The sequence below is a fragment of the Cervus canadensis genome, chromosome 9 (assembly GCF_019320065.1).
Source record: "Cervus canadensis isolate Bull #8, Minnesota chromosome 9, ASM1932006v1, whole genome shotgun sequence".
In the NCBI taxonomy this organism is placed as follows: domain Eukaryota; kingdom Metazoa; phylum Chordata; class Mammalia; order Artiodactyla; family Cervidae; genus Cervus; species Cervus canadensis.
In genome coordinates, this window is record NC_057394.1 from 63,848,616 (window position 1) to 63,874,001 (window position 25,386).

The 25,386-nt window shown below is 39.0% G+C and overlaps 1 protein-coding gene and 1 pseudogene across 2 annotated transcripts in view; one reads left to right on the forward strand and one right to left on the reverse strand.

The window, feature by feature from the left end:
- The window catches only part of GTF2F2 (general transcription factor IIF subunit 2), a 108,144-nt gene extending 90,313 nt beyond the window's left edge, over positions 1-17,831 (forward strand). Inside the window, exon 6 of one of the 2 annotated variants that reach the window (XM_043477859.1) lies at positions 17,669-17,831. In XM_043477859.1, coding sequence (XP_043333794.1) covers positions 17,669-17,816 — 148 coding nt within the window. In that variant the 3' untranslated portion in view covers positions 17,817-17,831. The remainder of the gene's footprint in view (positions 1-17,668) is intronic. The other variant, XM_043477860.1, reaches the window with a different exon arrangement.
- LOC122447325 lies at positions 14,274-14,552 on the reverse strand (annotated as a pseudogene).
- Positions 17,832-25,386: the final 7,555 nt, after the last annotated feature.

Here is a 25,386-nt window from a genome sequence, read left to right on the forward strand (position 1 = left end):
GAGAACTGAGAGCCGTCAGTAAAGGACGGGGAGGCAGACAGCCCCCTCTGAGGAAGGGCTGGCTTTGCTGGCGAGGCAGTGGCCCAGGAAGGAGTCGGCCAAGCAGAAAAGGAGGAGTGAGTGTAGAAAACAAGGTGGCACATGCCACGGGATCCTCAGACGTTCTAGAGGCTCTTTTGTTTGAGTAGCAGTCTGTCTTGCCGGGCGGCACTGGCGATAAAGAACCTGCCAGGAGACGAAAGAGCCGTGAGAGTTCCATCCCTGGAGAAGGCGTGGCAACTCACCCCAGTATTCCTGCCTGGAGAAACCCATGGACAGAGGAGCCTGGCGGGCCACAGTCCACGGGGCCGCAAAGTCAGACCCGATTGAGCAGCTTAGCACACACGCACTGTCTTGCCTGCTCTTCCAACAGCTGGTAGGCTTCTCAGGTTGATTTCTCCTCCAGTACCTGACACCGGGCCTAGCTTACGTTAGGTCTGCAGAACCCTCTAGAATTCAGTGTCACATGTTCACTTACTGTACTCACATGCTGCTCTGCCCCTCCGCTCACGGGTACTGCACAGCTTCTCTTCATCTCGTCTTTGTCTCCCCGACACCAGTCTCTCCTTACCCTGCTTCATTCTCCGTGTTGCAGCCAGAATCAACCTTGATTTTACGGTGGTTCATTTGCTGTAGTCCCCATGTTTAACAGCTGACTCCTGATAGCTTTGGTTTGGCATAGCAATGTGATTCCAGTCTCATTTGTGTGTCTTGAGCAATGCTGATGAAAAAGCCATTCAAGTGGGAAGGAAGGGCAGCTGTCTGCTGTGGAGTAATGTGCCGAAGTCACTGCGCTAAAGAGGACGGGATTAGAAAGTCCCAGTCGAAATCTGGGAAGATAAATCGAGGTGTCCTGTAAGTGTGCCTTTTACACTTGGATGTTTATACCAATCAAAACAAGGACAAACCCAAGCATAGCATTACCTAGAATTTACTAGAAGTCAGCCATAAAAAAGAAGGGAAATCTGTCATTTGCCTGGAAGCACTTGGAGGGTATTATACTAAGTGAAATAAGGCAGAGAAAGACAAATACTTTTTGATATCACTTATATGGAATCTAAGAAGTATAACAAACTAGTGAATATAACAAAAAAAGAAGCAGATATAGAGAACGGACTAGGGATTACTCATGGGGAAGGAGAAGGGGCAATGTAGAGACAGGGGAGTAAGAGATACAAATTATTAAGTATAAAATAAGCTACAGGGGTGTGTTGTATACCCAATATTTTGTAATTATAAATGGAGTGTAACCTTTAAAAATTGTGAATCAGCATATTGTATACCTGTAACTTATATCATATTGTACATCACCTATACGTCAATAGAAAAATTTTAATTTAAAAAAAGTCAGGACATAACTAACATCATTTTTGTAATAAACTTTATATGATAAATTTATATAATATATTTATATCACTAACATAAAAAATAGAAGCACATCTTTATATTTAGCTCCTATATAGTGTCAGTTAAAAGTGTTTAGAGGCAATGTAAATTCATGAAGAAAAGACAGCAACATTGGGGATTTTTAGTATGTAGCCTTTGTTTTTAGAAGATTAGAGTAAGAATATGTAGAATGCTAGATGATTTAAATTCTTTGAGATAAATCTAATTATAGCATTAATCTTTTGTCATTATGTTACAGAAGTTCATATCCAGCTTTTATTTTCATTCTTGGATGTAAAGTTTAAATTCTTCAAAGTTGAAATATAGGCAGAAATATTCTTTCCCTCCTTTCCATTCATTTTCTTGATGGAGAGAAAGTGAGACCATATGGCGCCATTCACAGTGGACAGTCTGAAGCAGTGATTCAGTAGGGAGTCCTTTCTCCCTTTGGCATCCCTTATGATAGTCTAAATGACTCTCACTTTTTCAGATCAATGTCAGGGTCACCGCAGCTGGTCCTAAACATATACTCTTGAACCCAACCACTCTTCTCATTTCCCCCCCCAGCTTTCATTTGGTTCTAGTTAATCTCACTTTTTAGTTTTTCAAAGGTTGCCAAAAGAGCGTGTTAAAAGTTACCTTATATTTTCAGAAATTCTCTCTGAATCCCAGCCCGCACTGATGGCCACATCCTGCCAGATACCCCGCATCTATTACTCCAGCATGTATGGTTTTGTGCAGTCGCTGATGAAGTGGCCGTTTGCCAGAGTTGCTCAGTCTCCATAGCAACAGTATCTTGGCTCCTGTGTGCCTGGGTGGCTTCTTACAGCCTGACATGATGTGCAGCTAATACTTCTGATTTTTCCTCAGAAGCAACTGGAACTTTGCAGGGCGATATTTTAAAATTTGCTGAATAGAAGTTGTTTGATTCCACTGTTGTATTCTCTTGGCACCCATCACATAGTCATAGGATCATAGACATTTTAATTTGGAAAAATGATTCATACTTGCAGTATATATCACAGGGACTGGCTAGAGAAATGCTGTGTCTGTCATCATAAGCAGCTTACTTAATCCCTAACCTAAATAATTTTAGGAGTAAAAGAAAGAGAGCCGAGGTTAGCAGTTAGGGCTGCTTGATGATCTTGGATGCTTAGCTTTAAACCATCTTAAATGATTCTGGTTATAAGTATTCAAGTTGCAGTATAATAAATATGAAAATGGGAAAGTACTGGTCACAGTAATTTTTCCAGTCTTTTATTGTCAGGTTGGCCTCTTTGAACCGCATTACCTCGTTTATTTCCCCTCCTACACACCCACTCTAAGTTCCTTCAGTCAGTACTGAAACTAACAGCTACAGAAATCTGTTTCCAGTTTTAAAATGTGTTTTCTTCAGATTTCACATAGTGAAAACATGCACCTTGCAGAAAATACACATTCTCTAATACACATTATTTGGACAAGACAGTGTAGCCTGTTGTGATAGAATTCACAGTTTCAAGAATCTGATCTCATCTTAAATGATAAAAAATTATTGCTGTACCATCTGTTGTAGAATATGTAAAAGCTCACTTAAAACCACCAAGTTCTTTTCACACCTCAATTGCTTTTTATCAAACACACTCCATACTTTAACCCCTACCTCATATATGAATGAATGAAACCCACAGATGCCCACTTCCCTTTAGTTATCATCTTGATCTGTATAAAAATGCAGCAAGCTCAACAAATTCTGACTAATTTCTTTCTTGGCTCTGAATATTGAACCTGAAGAAGCACCAGCATATTTTAGAATGTGTTCATTCAAATATATATGTGTACATATACATACATTTTTTTTTTTCACTTTTTCCTGCCCAACTCAATTACTGAATGAATTACACTAGGAGACCAAATTTGCAGTCTGACAATGTTACCTTGGATTTTTCCGTGGACACTGACTTCACCCTCACCTTCAGCCCGCAGCACTGGAGGGATCTAAGGGCTTCCCTCGTGGCTCCGTGGTAAAGAATTCACCTGCCAGTGCCAACGGGAGACGTGGACTCGTTCCCTGAGTCAGGAAGAGCCCCTGGAGAAGAAAGTGGCAGCCCACTCCAGTCTCTTGCCTGGAAAATTCCATGGACAGAGTAGCCTGGCAGGCCACAGTCCGTGGGGTCGCAAAGAGTCAGATGCGACTGAGCGCAGATGCGCACCAAGGTTGCCGTCTGAGCGTGTTACCTGTGGACCTTCCATGGACACGGACTTTGCCCTCACCTTCAGCTAGCAACACTGGAGGGATGCGGGGGAAAGAGCTTGGCATAAACCTGTCACCACAAAGGGAGAAATAAAGCAAGAGTCTGTTTCCTTACTGCTATTCAGCCTCAGTCAGGATGTCTATCAAAGCAACACTTAGAAAAAATAATGACTCAGATCATTATATAAACAGTTTAGCAAAATAAAATGGATTTTGTCCACATAAATAGCCTCTGTAATAACTTGTATCATCCATGCATGTTGATGATGCAGAAAGTATTTTTAAGCATTTCTTTGGGGCCCATGATACTAGTCATTCTCTGACTAACAGGAGCTACATGGAGAATAGCCTGATATCCCTAATGTCTTATAGCAGTTAAAGACCATAAGTGACTAAAAGGTGAAGCTACTCTTAAATAGCGCTAGCAGTGCAGGTAAAATGACACATAGAGTCTGAATCCATAAAGCATCAGGACTGTTTCTGCCCACACCTTGTTTAGAAACCATTTTCCTATATGCTCAGTTAAAAAACTCTCTGTACTAAGACCAGCTATAACAAACCTAGACTTGATTTGAACAAGATAGTGTTTTATGTATTTAGAAAAACCGGGATTGAAACATTTCTATAATGCCTTCTTCTGTCTACTAATAGCAAGAAAAATTATTTTCTTAAACTTATAAAATGATATATTCAGTTCTCAATACATCTATCCATAAGCTCTATAAAAGAAAATTTGCTAGGTAACTTCATGTTAGTGTTCACAGTTCCTCACCAAATGATAACCTAGCCGGAAGCCTATTTATCAGTCAGCAGATAAGAAGTCTTAGAAGCTTACAGAAGTGGGGACTGAATGTCTCCTGAGAGGGCTGGTAACATGAACTGCCAAAACTGTGAACATAGAGAATCTTAGGGTAATGATTACTCTCAGCGCTTGATCAGTGTGGTAACATGAGCATTAGTGTTTCTGTTATGAAACCGAGTTTTATTATATGAATGGTCATCTCTAGTAGTTTCTCTTCTACTTTTTAAAGCATTTTATCCACAAAAGTAGAACCTGTGTGAGACTTCAAGCTCTCAAAAGCAAGCTCAACTTTAAATTAATGAATACATTTCAATTCTTAATGAAAAGAAAAGGCTTTTGCGTTCTGTTTCTTAAATACTTGATTATTAAGGTGTTTAACTTAATGAATATATTTCAGTTCTTCATGAAAAGAAAAGGCTTTTGTATTCTGTTTCTTAAATACTTGATTATTAAGGTGTTTTTAATTAAGATGTGTATGATGTGATTTGAGAATATTCAAGGGCTTGACGGCGCCCAGGACCGCACCCTGAGCTGCCTCAGTGACTGCTTGGCCGGCAGTTCCCTCCTCCCGTCGTCTCAGTCGCACATCCCTGTGGGGTTCTATGGGCTCTTGTTGTTCATGGGGACTCCACAAGGAAGCAGAAGGCAGCAGTCAGTTCCTGAGCTGGGGGCGAAGCTCAAGCAGGAGCTCGAATCAGTACCGAGGCAATGCCCGCCCTCTGTAGAGGAGAGTGATCTGGGGGAAGAGGTGGATGGCGAAATCTGAGTAGCATGAGTGAAGTGATGATGTCAAGATCTCTATATCTTGTCTACGTGGATCCACCTCACACAAAAGTCTATGAGGGTCAATGTGGGTAAGTGTTGGGCCAAGCAGTTAAAGGACATAAAAATCTAAGCTAATCATTAGACATTATGGGCAGAAAGGGGCCCAAGAGTTACTGTGTAATGTTCCCTGAAAGCATTAACCTCTTTGGCCGATGAAGTGAAACAATGCATGTGAAATAATCTAAAGCTGTATGGAAAAAAATCTAGAGAAAACCAACTAAAAATGTCCAGGCAGTGAAAAAGAGGGCCAAGTGAAACAAATAAAGGGAAGGAGGGGAACAGATACTTCGTTCAGTTGTATCCACTCTACAATTGGTCTGGAAGTGACCCTGTCTCCTGGGAAGAAAAATACATAACCTTCTGTAATCACGTTTTATATGAGGAAGACGGGAAAAGATTTTTTAAAACTATTTAGTTTTAAATGGTTGTGTGTTATATCTATGAAACTTAAGATATTCTGCTCAAGTGCATTTTTCTACTTTTGTTAAACTCAGACTCATGTTCTAGTCACTGCTGGTTGAAAGTCATCTATGAGAGACTGATTTGAGTGCCCTGAGGATTAACTCCAAAAATACTTTGACTGCATCTAAAATTCAGTAAATTTTTAAAAATTCTGATATATAAACAGTTACCCAAAACTGTAAGCTCCCATATTTTTAATATGTCTTTTGGTGCTGTGGTTTAATTATAATTTGTTCTAATTAGCACTTTCATGAACATTACATGTTCTACCCGCAGCTGAATGACATTTAGAAAGAAATTTTCTTACTCTTGAAGACATCAAAGACAATGAAAGAAAGTGCTTTTTATCTGATGTAGCCAGATACCCCTAACAGGATAAAGGATGAACATAGTTTCCATAAATCTTGGATTTAAAATCTAATCAGTGAAGCAGATTATTATTAAAAGTTGTGCTTATTCAAATAACTTCCATACATTTCTGTTTAGTGTGACTATTGATTACAGTGAGTAAAATAATAATAAAATGTACTGAACTGTACTTTGGGACAAGCCACTTTTAAGTGTTTAAAGATTATCTCGCATATTTCTGTTGCTGTAATTATCATTTTTTCTCATGAGAGTGCCACGGTGCTGAAGAGATTGGCTGTCTTGACCCAGGTAACACCTAGTAGTAGAACTAGACCGTAAAACCAGAGTCTGGTTTTAGATCCTGCCGTGCCATGGTGTATGGTACATTTTGTCTAAACTAAGCATTGTTCAGAGCCACTCTGGGTGCCATACATTTGCTTTAGTCTTTGATTTTTATTTTTAATGGGAAATTATCAGCATGAATCTGAATTAAAAAGGTATTTCTTTGTTGCTTTTTTGAGTACAGTCGTCCCTGGGCATCCATGGGACATTGGTTCCAGGACCCCCTACAGACACCAAAATTCCAGATGTGCATGTCTCTTATACAAAATGAAATCCACAGATGTGCATGTCCCTTAAATAAAATGGTATTAATACAGTTGGACCTTATTATCCACACGTTTTGCATCCTCAGCTACAGAAGGCCGCCTATATTGAGTTATAAATACAGTTCCTAGTCCTTTTGACAGATAAGCTTTTACCCACCACTCTGGGAATCATAGCAAAGTATTTAGACTTTTTCTTTTCTTGGAGTATGGAGAAAAGAAATACAAGTTCTTTAAAATGAAACAAGTATTTTTGTCATTCATCATCCGTTGAAGTTTAGGGTAATTTTCAAGAGTAGCTACTTGGACATGTCTTGAGAACTAACAAATGACCCCTGATTTGCTGAACTTTTTTCCTCTGAGTTTCTACTTTGTGCCTGTACTGAAATGTTAACTATTTGATTAACAGGAAAAGCAGAAGCAGTAAAGGGTTTTTTACCTCAAACGCTGTTGCCTCCTTCTGCCCCCACCCTCTTCTGCTTTGCCTGCCCTTGTTCTTCCACCATCAGACACACACTTACGTTGAAATACAGTCTTTCCAAGGTGAAAAACAGTTTGCTTTCAGGAGATGGTATAAGAAATCATGCTTGACATGGTCTAAAGAAAAAACATTGCAGTGAATAAGTTGCAGGTGACCAAAGTTCATAGTTCTTCAGGTAGTCCATCAGATCTAATCCCTTGAATCTATTTCTCAGTTCCACTGTATAATCGTAAGGGATTTGATTTAGGTCATACCTGAATGGTCTAGTGGTTTTCCCCACTTTCTTCAATTAAAGTCTGAATTTGGCAATAAGGAGTTCATGATCTGAGCCACAAACCAAAGTTCATAATTATTTGAACAAAAACTCTAGGCAGTGTAAATCTTAGGTACCCTTTTGATTCCCAGACTCACAAGAATCAGTTGTGTGTGCTGTCTTCTGACCCCCTTCCTCCAGTTTGGGTATCTGTATGGTACTTGGATGCGACCAGAGTGCTGGTGACTGGGAAGTAATGCCACTGCATGGGCTGAAGGCGGGCTTCCCTAGTGGCTCAGATGGTAAAGAGTCTGCCTGCAACGCAGGAGACGTAAGAGACATGGGTTCCATCCCTGGGTTAGGAACGATCCCCTGCAGAAGGGAGTGGCTACCCACTCCAGTGTTCTTGCCTGGAGAATCCCATAGACAGAGTCTGGCAGGCTACAGTCCACAGAGTCATGAAGAGCCGGACACGACTGAGTGACTAACACAAACAGGCTGAAGGTAGTTACTGAACATGCCTTCAGGTTTAAGGTAATAAGTGGATTACTTAAGGCAAGAATGTGAGCGAAAAGGAAATTATATAAGGTAGCAAAATTATTCTGGCCTTTGGGTCAGATACTTATATTTTGAACTGTTGAGTGGAGATTCTGTGTCTTTTAGCTAATGGAGGATCCTCTCTGGAATGTTGGTGATGTATGCTCTTCCTGGAGAAGTGACAATTTGACAAGGGATTGAGTCTTACGGTGTTTGGCTGTAAAACAAAACTTAGGCAGGAATTAAAAAAACAAAACCAAAACACTTACAAAGTGTCTTCATTATGCTCTCATTTGTTTTACCTTACCCAACACATACCAAAAACTTGTGGGTGACTGTTGTTTCTAACGAATCTAGGAGCAAGCACAGTCCGTTGTGAATTTTCATTCCCTCACCAATGAAAGAAGTACTCTATGTCTGTGTTGTCCTGTAGGGTATCCACGTGTGGCTGTTGAACACTTCACATGGCCGACGTGTCTGAGGAGATGAAGTTTCAGTTTAAATAGTTACGCATCACTAGTGGCTGCTCTATTGGATAGTGCGAGTGGATAATGGAGTTTTTTTTTCACTTTGTTGGGTTTTTCCTACAGAGTGAAAATTAAGCTTTATGTGTTTTAGTCTCTTCTCTTAAATGGCAAATCTGGGTGTTAGCATGTGCTCTGCTGAGCTTAAGTCACTCAGTTGTGTCCAGCTGTTTGGAACCCCATGGACTATAGCCCACCAGGCTCCTCTGTCCATGGGGATTCTCCAGGCAAGAATACTGGAGTGGGTGGGTTGCCATTTCCTTCTCTATATTACTGTAAATCTTATGATATGGCATCAAGATTACCATTATTGATTAATTGCAGCCTAAAACTTTGCTTCTTCTCATCTTTTTTTCCCTCACTTGCTATTTAACACATTTATATTGCATGCCTAATTTCTAGGCCCTGGGAATAGGAACAAGGTCCCTGTTTTCATGAAGCTTAAAATAATTAACAGGTATTTGTAAGACACTTAAATTACTTAATTTTAATATTTACTCTCTGTAATCCTTCTAGTAGTCCTTCCAGGTAAAGATATGTTTGATTACTTGTCAGTTGCAAGTGCTGAAATGTTTTCAAATCAACATTCTAACAGACAAATGTGTATTGGGTTGGCCAAAAAGTCCATTCAGGCTTTTCCGTAAGATGATATGGAAAAACCCAAGTGAACTTTTTGGCCAACCCAATACTGTTAACACTGTTACTGTTCCTCTGAGAAACTCTCTGTCCTGTTGAAGCTTCCTATAAATGTACTGTCTTAAAACTACGCATCAAAAAAAAAAAAAAAAAAACAACTAGGCATCATCAGAACCTTTTGGTATTAGTAGATCACCTGGTTGTTCCCTACCTTGCCTTTCCCCCAGCCTTCTGAGCTGAGCCTCCTTCTGCACGTTGCATTTTGTTTTCTGACTTGGGGCCCAGAAGATGTCCTCTCGCTCACAGGCAGTCCCAGCGCTGGCTGTTCCTGCTTCTCCTTGCAGGGACACTTTTCTCTCGCTCACCCTGCAAATGTCAGCCTCCTGCTCCCCTTTGGGAAGCACTGTTTACCTCCTTCACTGCTTTACTCCCTTCTTTTCAAAAATGAAATCAACATCGTAAGATAATTTACCTTCTTTTGTGAAACCTGTCATTTTAAGAATAGCATAAATTGCAGTCAAATGCAGCTGGAGCACAAAGGATAGATGAATGCTAAAGTAATGATATTTACATCATAAAATGACTCCTACACATTGGCAGTTGCTGATGGAAACATTTGTTGTTCAGTGATTTTGGAGTTGCTTATTTTCTATGGTTGACAACCAGATTGGCGAGGCAGTATTACTTAGGGATTTTTGCTTAGGCAGAAGAATAGTATATAATGAGTTGTTACTATGGAATTTGTTAATGCGGGATTCAGCCTTTTCTCTTGTGATATAATTGTCCAATAAAGGTGTCATTTGTTCGTTTCTTTAACCGATATTCATTGAGTTACTTTTACATAAGATGTACTAAGTGAGATCAGTGAAGGATTAATTGAATAAAATATGTAGACTTGTCTTCCCCAATCTGCCAACAGCTTAGAGCAATAGAAATTTGGCTTTTTTTCATTGTTTTAGATTTTGACATTTAAAATATTTGGAGGGTGTTTATACTACTTTTTTATTTGAGAACTGAATTCCCATTACAGTGTGTAGATTGTAATACACTATAATGAAGATCTTTAAGTGACTTTAATAAGGTGGATTATGAACCATAATTATAGCCAGTAGCTAGTGGCATTGATGAAATAGGAATTTTTTTTCAGTGTTATAAAGAAGAATGTATTGAAAAAAAAAGAAGAATGTGTGGGACGTCCCTGGCAGTCCAGCAGTTAAGATGCCGTTCTTCCCATGCAGGGTGTGTCGATTCGATCCCTGGGCAGGCGGCTGTGATACTGCATGCTGCTTGGCGTGACCAGATGTTGTTTTTTTTTAAAAAGAGAATGTGCTCTTTTATGTGTGTGTGTGTAGAATTGGGCTAACTGAAAGCAGGTGGGTACCTTCAATTTCCTTTCCAATAAAGGAAAATTGCTTTTTTTGAGATGTAGTTGTTATACAATATTATGTAAGTTTCAGATGTACAACAAAGTGATTCATAATGTTTAAAGGTTATATTCCATTTATAGTTATTATAAGAGAATTACTTGTTTTGAACTAAACCCAATGAGCTTTTAATTAGAGAGGTTATTTAGTTATATGGCCTTTTAGGGAGTATATAGATTAACTACTTGCAGCTTTGGGTTAAAAAAAAAGAAAAGATCTGAGTTCCCATTGTTTTGCCTTCTATAAGGAAAAGGTAAGATTGAGATGTAGACAGAGCTTTAACACAGTTTCTACAACATAGTAAAATACTTTATAGATGTCTGTTGTTATGGTTATTTTATTAGTGTTTTTGCTCTTAGGTTATGTAGCCCTTGAGCTTTTCCTTTGATTGGAAAGTGAGAAACTGACCCTTTAAATAATATTCTAGAAAGACTGGTAATTCAGTGAATCCTAGTCTTCTAAGACTGTGGACATATACTCTAAACTGTCCTGAAATGGTGGTAGTAATTAGCACCACAATTTTTTTTTTTTTTAGTGGTTTGTAAAAGTAGGGTCTAGCTGTGTCCAAATGATCACATAGTAATATTTTTCTATTATTATTTCTTGAAAATAACACCATGTTTTTAAATTTTCTGAAAAAGTTAAGAGTCTGTTTAAAAAAAAAAAAAAGATTTATTTACTTCTGGCTGCCTGGGCCCTCTGCTGTGCACTCAGGCTTTCTCCGGCTGTGGCGCGTGGGGACTGCTCTTCGTTGCCGCGCGCCGGCTTCCCACTGAGGTGGCTGCTTTGGTTGTGGAGCATGGCCTCTAGGGCAACAGGTTCAGCAGCTGTGGTGCACAGGCTTAGTGGCCTTGCAGCATGTGGGATCCTCCTGGACCAGGGGTCAAACCCATGTCCTCTTCACTGGCAGGCGGATTCATGACCGCTGGACCACCAGGCAAATCCCAGGCCAGTTTTTTAAACGATTGGGACAATAAAGCTGTCAGCTTCCCCCGAGTCCAGCCCCAAACCTCTGTGTGTAGTTTGCTGTTCAGCTGTGCAAACCAAATATTTCCTCATTATATTATTTTGTACAAGCCTAGTTTTAAACCTTATTTTGACCTTGAAGGCGTGTTGAGGTCAGTGATGTTTAATTTGGTACATTGTTCAGTGGTGAAATGGAGTTGCAAATTGTTCTGACACTTCATGGGATAATGTTAAATGAATTATTTAGTGTTAAGTAAAGAACCCTGCTAAATTATTTTAAACTATTCAAGTTAATTAAAGTATTTTAAGATTTAGTTCTTTAAAAATATATTTTCCATCCATAGGTTAACCTTTTGAGTTTTGAATCATGAGATATCCTCTTTTAATTAAAACAAAACCCTTGGACTTGACTTTTTAAATGTATAATAAGAAGGTTAAATTTTTAAATTTAAAATTTTTAAGCTCTTATTTTTTTAAAAAAAGTTAATTCAGTTTTTTCCTTTATATATTTAAAAGATACTTTGAGGATAAAAATGGCATGACACTCTATGGATGATGAAATTGGCTGTTAGAACTTCTGCATAGAATGGAAAGGAGACCATGCCACCTAAATCTGAATCAGGATACAGTGGTTGAAAATAAATTCTAGTTGTAAGAGTATGACAAGAATAAGCTACCATTTATAAAAACGCACTTAACCTAAACACACTGAAATCCCAAGGAATTTTCAAGCTGTGAAGTAATGGGAACAATCATTTAATGTGGAAAGAAGAAGCCAGTACATGCCTCCCTCCTTGAATGTCTCATAAGATCAAATTGTGGAGCCAGGTGATTGTAACAGAAAAGGTAATTTAGTGGCAACATAAAAGCTAGAATACCATTTAGAGAGGCCAGGCCCCTGAGAACTGATTTGCATTAAGGGGATAGGCCTAAGGTTAGAATACAGAGAGAGGCGTTCAGAAACAGGCTGCCACTTGTTTTTTTTTTTTTTCCTCCAAAGGATTTACACATGCATAGTTCTCGGTTCAATTCTGTCACTCAGTCATGTCCGACTCTTTGCAACCCCATGGACTGAAGCACGCCAGGCTTCCATCCATCACCCGTTCCCGGAGTTTGCTCAAACTCATGTCCATTGAGTCGGTGATGCCATGCTCAAACTCATGTCCATTGAGTCGGTGATGCCATCCAACCATCTCATCCTCTGTCATCCCTTTCTCCTCCTGTCTTCAATCTTTCCCAGCATCAGGGTCTTTTCCAATGAGTCAGTTCCTCACATCAGGTGGCCAAAGTATTGGAGCTTCAGCTTCAGCATCAGACCTTCCAATGAATGTTCAGGACTGATTTCCTTTAGGATGGACTGGTTTGATCTCCTTGCTGGCAACCCAGTCCAGTGTTCTTGCCTAGAGAATCCTGTGGACAGAGGAGCCGGGTGGGCTGCTATCTGTGGGGTTGCACAGAGTTGGACACGACTGAAGTGACTTAGCAGCAGCAGCATAGTTCTAATCCTTTGTAAACATTCCTATACCTGTCTGCAACTGTTTGTTTCTTTCTAAACATTTCTCTCTCAGTCACTTTGAGACATCTTCTCTGCTTGGAGGAATCATTTCCACCTAGTCTTTAAGGCTTCACCTCTTATGAACATGGGCTGTCCTGCTTCAGCTTACCAAGTGCACATCTTGGAGTTATTCTTTACTTCGTAGTAGCACACAGTCAGTTGTCATAATACCAACCACCTGCCCTCTTCAGTCCTGCAGATAGCCACTTGTAGGTAAGCATTTGTTTAATGTTTGTCTTCCATTAAGCAAGTCTTTTCTTGGTAGGCATAGGCACCCAGAAAATATCCTGATGCTGGGAAAGATTGAAGGCAGAAGGAGAAGGGGAAGACAGAGGACGAGATGGTTGGATGGCATCACCTACTTGATGGACATGAGTTTGAGCAAGTTTCGGGAGATGGTAAAGACAGGGAAGCCTGGCGTGCCGCAACCCATGGGTTCGCAGAGTCAGACACAACTGAGCCACTTAACAACAACAAGAATAGGCACCCAGTAAAGATTTGCTGGATGACTGCCTGCAAGAAGCTTCTTCTGAAGTCTGGGCATGGCACAGCTGCAGCCGTGGGGATGCACGTGAGGGAGAACAGTGGATTGAGCTGGAGAGGGAGCAGGGGCTGGATCCCAGAATGACATGCGGTCATGGGAAGAAGCTTGTGCATCACCCAAGAGCAGTTAAGAGGCCATTCAAAGATTGTAAACCCAAGTCCATCTTTGGGTGGATATCTCCCTTCTAGGTCTCTGGCTAGTGCTTTCTTCCTAGTTTATAGAAACTCTACTTGGCCCATGAAAACAAAGTAACACAATACATACAATTTATGGTTACATGTACAGTAAATTTCTGTAGACATTTCTAGAGTACTTTTTTTTACACTTCATAAAATTACCATCTTATATAGTTAAAGGATGTATATAGATTTGTAAATAATTGGAAGAATTAAAATATTTATATTTTAATACTGAAATAACTATACTCAACTTGGCAATCACAGTTAAAAACAAAACCAGTAGTATTTACAGCTTTCTTTCCTTTTTTTTTTTTTTTTTAAATAAAAACAGTCCTACAGCATTTATTGTCATCTGGTAATAACATAAGCGTGAGCAGAACACTATGAATACATGTTTTAGAACTACATCTCTAACAAAGGACACCTAAAAAAACCAACGGTATTGCCAAACAATTTCTCACTTCATTTATCACTTCTAGTTGGAGACACTTTGGAGCAGAGTAATGTTATCTCCTTTTAGCATGATCCGACCCAGTTGTTTTCTTGACTTTGTTTTAGAATGAATCTTTTCTGCATCATCTAATACGAGGTTCATATACTCATCAAAACCAATGATACAGCCTTCTATCTGCATTTCACTTGCCCATAAAGCCGCACCTGAACCCACGATCTATTTTGCAAGTATCTGAAGATGAGATTGATGGGCTGCACCATCACCTTCTGCACCTTCTGGCCCTGACCCCGGTATGCCATGCTGGAAGCTCACAAGCACCACACTGCTCCACACTCTCTCTCGGAAAGCAACTTCCGTAACAACCAACAGCTTTCAAATTAAAAAAAAAACAACAACAACCAATTGGTAGATCTGTAATATCTCCTGAGGAATTTGGTATTATATATCAAATCTTAAAGAAAGGCAGTGCCAAAGAATGTTCAGATTACCGTACAGTTGCAGTCATTTCACATGCTAGCAAGATTATGCTCAAAATCCCTCAAACTAGACTTCAGCAGTACGTGAACTGAGAACTTCCAGATGTACAAGCTGGACAGAAAAGGCAGAGGAACCAGAGATCAAATTTCTAAAATCCACTGGATCATAGAAAAAGCAAGGGAATTCCAAAAAAATATCTGCTTCTGCTTCATTGACTGTGCTGAAGCCTTTGGCTGTGTGGGTCACAACAAACTGGAAAATTTTTAAAGAGATGGGAACACTGGACCACCTTACCTGCCTCCTTAGAAACGTGTATGCAGCACAAGAAGCAACAGTTAGAACCAGACATGGAACAAAGGACTGGTTCCACATTGGGAGAGGAGGACGTCAAGGCTGTATGTTGTCACCCTGCCTATTTAACTTCTATACAGAGTACATCATGCAAAATGCCAGACTGGATGAAGCTCAAGCTGGAATCGAGATTGCTAGGAGAAATATCAACAACCTCAGATACGCAGATGACACCACCCTTATGGCAGAAAGCGAAGAGGAACTAAGAGCCTCTTGATGAAAGTGAAAGAGGAGAGTGAAAAAGTTGGCTTAAAGCTCAACATTGAGAAAACGAAGATCATGGCATCTGGTTCCATCTCTTTATGGCAAATATATGGGGGAAAAGTAGAAACACTGACAGATTTTATTTTCTTGGACTCCAAAATCACTGTGGATGGTGATTTCAGCCACAAAATTAAAAGATGCTTGCTCCTTGAAAGAAAAGCTATAACAAACTTAGACAGCATATTAAAAAGCAGAGATAACACTTTGCTGAGAGAGGTTCGTATAGCCAAAGCTATGGTTTTTTTCACTAGTCATGTACGGATGTGAGAGTTAGATCATGAAGAGGGCTGAGTACCAAAGAATTGATGCTTTTAAATTGGGGTGCTGGAGAAAATTCTGGAGAGTCCTTCGGACAGCAAGGAGATTAAACCAGTCCATCCTAAAGAAAATCAACCCTGAACATTCATTGGAAGGACTGATGCTGAAGCTGACACTACAATACTTTGGCCACCTGATGTGAAGAGCTGACTGACTAGAAAAGACACTGATGCTGAGAAAGATTGAGGACAAGAGGAGAAGGGAGTGACAGGATGAAATGGTTAAATGGCGTCACTGACTCCGTGGACACGAGTTTGCGCAAACTCAAGGAGATGGTGAAGGACAGGGAAGCCAGGCATGCTGCAGTCCATGGAGTTGCAAAGAGTCAGACATCACTTAGTGACTGAACAACAACCACCTAAAAATAAGCAGAAGGAAACAGAAAAGAAACTCCATCCAACAAATTAATAATAATGTTATAAAAAAAGAAAAAGTTACTTTTTATACGGCAAGTTGTTCCTTTGAAGGAATTTTAAATGAAAATTATTTTTAAAGTCCCATTAAAAGAAAGTAATACATTATGTTCAACATACATTATTTTTAAATGAGCACCATTTTTATAGCTTTCAAACCTTCCAAGAAACAGTATTTCTTTTTCCTATTAAAAAAGTATACTTACTTTTCTGATTATAAAAATGATAGATGCTTATTACAGAAAATTTAGAAAATATATGGGAATCTTAAATGCCTTCATTCTGATCTCTTCCCATCTTTCATGTTAAGTTCCACTTTCTTTAAAACTATATCTTCTTTTCTTTGTCTGTATCAAGTAGATAATTTTCTAATATGGTTCTCAGTTTCTTTGCTGTGATCATTGCATTTCACTCGTTCCTTTGGGGTTCATTTAACTTCTTGCTGAAATGAATCCTTGAGTAGTTCTCTTGGTGAGGATCTATGTTTTTGTATGAGTATTTTTCTTTCATTCTTACTCTTTGATTATAATTTAGCTAGACATGACTGGCAATTATTTTTCCTGTAGTGCTTTTAAGTTAAAAAGTCTAGAAGTACAATGGTGCCTTTTGTCCTTTAAAAATAGTTATTTTGGAAAAAAGTAGTAATTTTGGAAAGCTATATCTTTTCCCACCTTAAAACTTTTTTTTAGATTTACTGTGCTCATATACCAGAATAGTTTAATTTTTAAAATAAGTAGTAAATGGTTGAATGTGAGTCACTGGACATGGTAATACATGTTGTTGTTGTTCTGTAATTGGTAAGACGTGTCAGTCTCTTTAAACCCTAAAGAGCTATAGCCTGCCAGGCTCTTCTTGTCCATGGGATTTCCCAGGCAAGGCACTTGAGTGGGTTGCCATTTCCTGCTCCAGGGGATCTGCCCACCCAGGAATGAAATCCACATCTCTTGCATTGTCAGTTGGATTCTTTATCATTGAGCCACCAGGAAAGCCCATGGTAATATTTAGTCCAAAACAAAATCTCTTAAGATTGCCGTTTGAATATGTACGAGTGTTATATTTTATAACACGCTCTACGTAGTGTCATCTGTTTATTTTATAGTTCTGTTTCCAAAAGCGCTGTTTTTCGTTGTACTTTAATTTAGGTGGGTCGTTTATCTGCACTGTCCAGTGAAGCAGCTGCTAGCCTGAGTGCTGACGTGTCCTGTTTTTACTTCTGTCAAATGAATGGAAGTTTTGTATAAAGGCCTTGATTAGTTTTAGACCATGTAACTTAAGATAATTCAGTTTTACATGCAGATTTTTTTTCCCACAAATTTAAAGCTGATTAGCTTCTGTTTTAAAAGTTAAGGTTTGACTGTACAGTATAAGATTTAGAAGGAAGTTGTAGAAATAAATGAGATGGTTTGTATGTTTAGCTGGTGGTCTGCTTTCCACGTTATAGTCATGTACAGTGTGTTTTTGAAGTATTAAGGCTGATGTATCTTCTTTATATGTGAAGTATTAGGTCTTGATAAGAAGAATTATCAGAATACCTGTTCAGGTTTCACTCTAATAAACAAGTAAGTTTGTTGATAATGCCTTCTGTTTTTCAGATTGCAAATAGAAGAATCTTCCAAACCTGTAAGGCTATCACAGCAGCTGGAGAAAGTCGTGACAACCAATTACAAGCCTGTTGCTAATCATCAGTACAATGTAAGTCTTCATGTCTTTCTTCATTCTGGTCTGTCTTTAATGTCATAGATTCTCAGGTTTTGCAAGGACCTCAGCAGTCACACACCTTGCTGTCAGCTGCTTGAGGCATCCAGGCTTAGTGGGCAACATGACAGTTTGCCGAGCTTAGGAAAGGTATTCACCCTATAGCCAGAGTCATGCAATGAGATGAAGACAACCACTGTTGAAATGACTGCTGAAAAGTTTTTCAGAGAAATAAAACATTTCTTCAGTGTTTCTAATGTTTTGAAGCATAGTATCCTTAAAAAAATATATTAGCTTTAGAGTTTTTTCTATACCTTTATAACTGAGAGTAAGATCATGAACCAGTGGTCATTCTTCCCATTATTAAGATTGCTTTGCGTAGTTTCAGCTTTTATAGGAATTTTTACAGCCTCACACTACTATGTGAAGTGTGGTCTGCCTGTATGTAAAAAAACTTTTTCATTAAAGTATATTGTATGTACTATATTTAGTATATATTATTGGAAAAGGAAATATCAACCCACTCCAGGGTTCTTGGCTGGAGAATTCCACGGACAGAGGAACTTGGCAGGCTGCAGTCCTTGGGTTAGAGTCAACATGACTGAGCGACTGGCTCACTTTATAAATATACAGTGTATGTATCTGTACACGTACCCAGTGTGTGTATATATATAGTACACACATGTGTACATGTTACGTGTACTTCGCGCCGGGCAGTACCGCGGTTCTAACTGTGTCATTATTGCTGTGATCCTTGCTTTACAGATGAAGGATCTGGGGCACAGAGAGGTTAGCTTCCTTGAGGTCACACAGCCAGTAATCAAACTGTCCAGATGTTGACCCATGGAACCTGGTTTAAGAGCCTTGCTATCTTTTTTAATTGAAGTATAGGCAACTTACAATATTGTGTTAGTTGTCGGTATCCAGCAGAGTGATGTGATTCTATATATGTGTATGCATGTATATATACGTGTGTGTATATATGTGTGGTGATGGTGTCAGTCGCTCAGTTATGTCCGACTCTTTGTGACCCCGTGGACTGTAGCCCACCAGGCACCTCTGTCTATGGAATTCTCCAGGCAGGAATACTGAAGTCGGTAGCCATTCCCTTCTCCAGGGGATCCTTCTGACCCAAGGACTGGCTCTGGGTCTCCTGCCTTACAGGCAGATTCTTTACTTTCTGAGCCACCCGGGGAGCCTGTGTGTGTGTGTGTGTGTGTGTTTCTTTTTCATTTAGGTTATTTCATATATAGTAGTATATATCTGTCCATCCCTTACTCCTGCTTTATTCCTCTGCCCATTTCCCCTTCGATGACCATAAGTTTGTTTTCTTTGTCTGTGAGTAGGAACCTTACTCTTAAGAAACCTGTGTTGCTGTAGATCCTTAGCAGTGCTTAAAGAGCTAAGTGATTTGGATCTTGGAAGTACCTGCAGTGTAAGGAGAAAGTGATGATTTTCTGAAAATAAAAGGAAGTCCAAGTTAAGTCAAGTAGCAGTTGAGAGTTGATACCTTTGTGTCCTACTTTGTTGCTTAAGATTTCCCCTTGATACTGAATTTAGGAAGAAATAAATACCCTTTTTTTAAGTTTGGCCTTTAAGTTCCAAGCTTATCAAATGATGCAGGTTAGTATCTGCCCAACCACTACTTTTATGATATTTGAATATCTTATGGTTATTTTATGAAGACAGGTAGCAAATGTAGATGCCTCCAGAGCCAAGCAGGCATCTTCTTGGGTAGGATGCTAAAATTTAAGAAGGTAAATGGTAGAGACTATGATGAACTGAAGTGCATGTGCCCCTTCTAAAGACATCCACATTTTAAAAATTGCTACACTCTGTTTCTCTCTATTGTTTATAATAGGAAAAGACTAGAAAGAAATGTCCAAAAATAAGGATTAATTCAGTACTTTAACAATTGTTATTTTTTTAGTGGTAGATGCTAGGGTGATTTTATCCTAATTGTCTTTTTCATGAAATCTTTTTGAATTCTTGGAATTGTCAATCTTTTTTAATTGTTGGAATTGTCACTGGTGAGTACCTATTGTCTGAATTGTTACAGTGAAAGTTTTACAGTGTAAAGTTTTTCTGTTGCTATGGGAAAGGCAGGAAAGCTAGGAAAAAGTGTTAGTACTTAGCCATGACAGTGTCCTACCACAGTTACCTAATATCTGTCTCCTCTGAACAGAAAAAAATTTTTTTTTTTTTCATACCAGCTTTGTGCCTGAGATACCCACTCTTGGCGAACCAAGAACCAAGTTTCTGTCTTCAAGGAGCTACCATTTTTTTTCAGTTTCTCTGGTCATGCCCTTTCAGACCCTGTTCTGGTATAATCTATATTTCCTTTGACCACATTTTTAAATTACAATCTTTTTTTTTTAGTTCCATTACAAGGGTCACTCTTGTTATACTGCTACATACCACCATTTCTGAGGCAAAAGGAAAATCTCTTTTAGGTCAGAGCTGGCACTTTTGCTTGTATCAAAGCTCTGACCTCTAATTCATGTTCAGAGTGACGTTGGCACTATATCTACCTGGCAGGTATAGAAGGATAAATTCCAAGTGTCATATTTTTGGAGTGCTTTTCACTGCTCTCTTTTTACTACTAAAATAAGTACAAATACATTGTATTCTGAACCACTTGTTAGGATATAAAGCTGTCACATCCATTTTAAAGAGACTCTTTAACATCAAGTGACATTTCAGTTCATGGTATCAACCTTTATTAAGGTTGTCATAGCACGAATGAGTCATTAATATTAATGTAATTATAGTGATGAGTCATATAGGAATCTTTAATTAACAAAAATTGACTGTAAGCTACCATGTTACATTGCTTGAATGTTTAGTGATTCCCGCTCCCCCCCCAACATGGGAGTATGTCAGAAATTGGTGGAGGCACCTGCATAGCTCTTAAAAGCATAGTCAGCATTATAATAAAATCCCAACTATAGTAAGAGTATAAAGCTTTTGTTTTTGTGGTCAGGGAACTAAGAGCCCACAAGGCGCATGATAGGGGAAAAAGGTTTTTGTTTTACTGATAGAGTCATATAATCCAAATATAGAGTCACTGATGTGTAAGACTCCTTTCAACTGCCTCCATCCCTGACTGCAGGTAAGGGTGCCTGTGTATGTTCCGTGTTCTGGTTGACTTTGTGGACATCATTATCCTGCCTGTGTAGATGTCATAGTATTCTTTTATGTAGTCTCCTGTCATAGGACCTTTCTCATAAGGAATCCCTTTTCTCATAAGAAATCGTGCCCTCTGTTGTCTAGACAGTGGTCTGAATGCTGGCTGTAGACTAAAATCACCTGGGAAGCTTTTAAAAAAGAAGAATACCTTCAGAGATTGGTTGTATTGATCTAATGTGGAGGCCAACTGTCTTTAAATTTTTTACCTAGGTAGTTCTGGCATTCAGCCACTGATCCAAAGAGACAGGAAATTTTTATAGTTCTGTCTGCCATCTCCTGTGGCATGGGGAGCAAAAATGATACCTGGAAGGGAGACCAGGAAGTCTCTTTCCTTTAAACCTAAGGCTTTTAGAAAGAATTAGTGTCTTCTTGTCTCTATTATCATCAACTTCCTCCCCCACTCCCACCCCTGCCCCAGCTTGAAAAAAAGACTTCCCTTTTCCTTTTCTCCCCACCGGGGCAAGAGCTCTTGGTCTGAAAGTGATAGAACATTAGAAAAAACTGAACTAGAAAATTAGTGTTGGAGGGAGCAGAACTACTACAGAAAATCTTGAAGTAAACCCCCAGGAACTAAAAAGAAAATTTATTATATGCATACTCTGTTTCATTCTGTGGAGCAACCAGCTGTGTTAATCTTCAGAACTAAGGTTGTTGAGAGGGTTTTTTCGGCTTGGCTTTTTGTTTGGTTTTTAAGTATTTATATATATATATATATATAAGATATATATGTATATTTATAAATATATATATAAATTTGGAATTTTGTTGATTAAAGTGGATGCCTGCAGGACTGAATATAAAGGCCTTTCAGCAATATTTGCCTACTGTATTATATAGTATAGTATAAGAATACTACATGGTTTAAAAAAAAAATGCTACATGCTTTGTCCATTTGAATTTGCACACCAAAGTCTGATCAACCCTAAAGAATTAATTTCTTCCCAAGAGATAACAACACATTAGGCAGAAATAGAAGCACTGGGGGTAGGGGAATCTTTCATAAGGATTTAAAATGCAAACCATGATATTCAAGGCTGTCAGGCTCACTTTAAAAGTTAAAAACCTCCACAAAGACTGCCTTGACAAAGCAATCAAAGTATTTCTGCAAACAACAATCTAGAAATTTACAGACATCTGTATTATAATATTTTAATTGGAAGTGGGTGGCATTTATAATTTTAGTCAGGGATTATTGTCTCAGTAATGACAGTTGAACAGCCCTATACCACATCGACAATGGGTGTTCAACATTTGGTTGCAGTTCAGTCTTGAAAAATTTGTTTTATATTTTCAAAGTAAAATTGTATATGATGGAATTTGGGGATTATAAAAATTTGTACCTGGAGATGAAAGTTCTTTCTGAATTGACATTTCTATGCAGCTGGTGACGCCTTAGTTTATGGTCACTGGGGGCAGATATCAGTAACTAAAATTCATATAATACAAAAGCTATTTCTAGTCTAATAACTAGCCCAGTAGTATTTTGTGGTGGCTGCGAACAAGTTGGAAGTCTGATTGCTTTGAGTGTCGTTTCCTTATAGTGCCAGTGCAAAACAAAATGCCCACAGGGAAAAGAGCTAAAAGGAAAAGAAATAGCATTATCTCAAAACAGTAGTCTTTTCCTAAATAGACTAGTGCATATCATGTGTAGTTTATTTGTGGAATTAATTTTTAGTACAGAGTTATAAGTACAATATTAAGATTGCCATTTGTACCCTGAGGAGCTTAAAAAAGAGAAGTTACCTCAGGGATCTTAGTTTTGGCATGAGTATAATTAGTTGCTAATAATTTAATGATCACGGGATCATTTTAGTCCCTTTTTGTAATTACATGTAATTTGGAACCACCTGATACCACAGGTATCAGGGTGATGGATCTCTCTTGAACATTATCAAAAAAAAAAAAAAGATTTAAATAATGCTTGAACATTATAAAAAAAAAAGATTTAAATAATGCCATACTACAAAAATTTTATTGAGCCATTAATAGGTATGGTTAACACAGAAAGATAAGCATAGAAGTCTTGTCTGTTTTCTCCCCATTTTAAAGGAGGAGAGCACCAATGTTAAATGCAGTGTTTTTGAGATTGAAACATGTAAACCGAGATTTTAAAAGAAAATTTTCTGTGTAGAATTGGTACTTTTCTCACTGCTCATTAACATTACAGATCACAACCTAATCTGACTCTTAATCAATACCTTCAGTATTGATTTTGAAGTTTCTTTCTAATTTATTCTCAGTTCTTATCTTCAGTCCTTTTGGGTGTGACCTATGGCTCTTAGGGTTGGGACAACTTGATAACCAGTTTTTCTCTCCACTGCCTACTGGACTGTATGCCCTCTCTAAAGTGGACTATCTTGCTTTACCAGCATGTTTTGTTGCTTGAAAACATTTTTCCTGTTCATCCTCCTGGCTTCTCAAGTCATTTTACATGAGGAAGAGAGGGCTAACAGTGGAAGCTGAATATACCATAACTTCTGTTTCATATTTCCTGAATTTAACTTTTTCCATCTTCTTTCAGCATAAATTAAAGCTGGGATGGAAGAGAAGACAGAATATCGTACAACTGTAGCTCCATACTGAGAGTACAAAAGCATAGCGCTACCCTTTTGCTAGGTTCCCACCTCTCTGTCTGGTTTTTCCTGAGGACCAGTGACCGCTCACTGAATGAAATCCCACACCCACTCAAGACTGTGAGAAGGAAACAGTCTTTCTCCACTCTCCTTAGTCTGATTCTGCCTTCCTCTGTTTTGTAAACGCCAAGTTAAGTTTCTCTTATCCGCCACTTGGTCGGAGTCAAGGGTTATCATGTCCTTATCCAATGGTCTGGACTTTTATACTCTTTCCTCCAGCCCTGCTTTCTAGACTGTCCATCACAGTGGACAGAGCAAACCCTTTCAAGCACAGTGCAGCTGTGGAAAGGAATTTCCAGATGCAAACTGAGTACAGTTATAAACGGGGGAAAATATGACATATTTTAGACATTGGTCAGCAAAGCAAGGCTTACACTTTAATCACTTAAGGTATTCCGTGATGTGGTTCCTCTTTTTAATCCAAAGACCCTCCTTTCTGTAGTCCTGTGGGCTTTGTCTCGCTCTGTCGTGCTTTCTTTCTCCGTCATACAGTCACTGTCTTAGTTCTGTCCTCCTTTTAACCCGAGAGAAAGAAAATTCTATCTTGAGTGGCCCTCAAGTCCATCTCTTTTGGTCTTGGCTATAGCTCTGCAGCCTCCTTTCTCGCAGAATTGGGGCAGAATCTGTACTTCTGCCTTTGACCACACGTGCATTTTTTTTTCACCTGATGCTGGGCTGGGTTTCATTCCTCCCCAGCAATACAGTCTGTGCCCTGCATTTACGCTTTTTTCCCAACGTCACAAAGTTGTCCTGGGTAACTCTGGTCTCTTTTACTACATTACTACATTAAGAATACTCAAGGCCCGCTGTATACATTTTAGTGCATGAGCCTTGAGAAAGGGATACCTTTTGAAAGAGAGTATCTTATTTACTCCCATATTTCAGTGCAGTTGGTTTTGTTGTGTAGTGGCTAAGTCATGTCCGGCTCTTTATGACCCCATGGTAGCCCATCAGGCTCCTCCGTCCATGGGATTTCCCAGGCAGGAATACTGGAGTGGGTTGCTATTTTCTTCAGTTTTAGTGCAATACCAAGCATCTAATCCATGCTTAACCTGTTGAGGAGCTGAACGGATTTCGAGTTTTACTCTCTAGGTATACATATCACAAAAATTAAGACATTCAGTTTAGTGCTTTCTCCTTGTCTAGTTCCTAATTTTATTTATTGAAAGACCAATACTGTTGTCAGAGTTACTTCTTGCCTCTAATTTGAGTCTCTGATTATATTTAAGGTATATTTTTAGTTTTAACATCAATAGAAATTAGATTGTTTTTTTACGTCTCTTGTTAAAATACAGAGAATAAGCCTAACTATATGAAGGTGGAATTTGTACATAATTTAGTTGCACGTTTTGGTATGCATTTCTCCGTCTTTGAAGCTGGTCCCTGTCTTACAGTGATTCTGTTGATGCACAAAAGGTTGCTCTCTGACAGCTTTCACCCAGCCTGCTGATGCTTTATTGACCAGGTCGGCTGCTGCAGTCTCTATTGTTGTTTAGTCACTAAGTCATGTCTGACTCTTCTGCGACCCCACAGACTGTAGCCCAGCAGGCTCCTCTGTCCATGGGATTCTCCAGGGGAGAATACTGGAGTGGGTCGCCATTTCCTTCTCCAGGGAATCCTCCTGGCCTAGAGATCAAACTTGTATCTCCTTCATTGGCAGGCTACTTCTCTACCACTGAGCCACCAAGGAAGCCCTACAGTTTATATATATCTGTCCTCTAACAAGTTTCTGAGGCTTTATCAAGATAAAGTTTGTCTGTAAAAAAAAAAAATTAAAAGCTTAATCAGCTGAC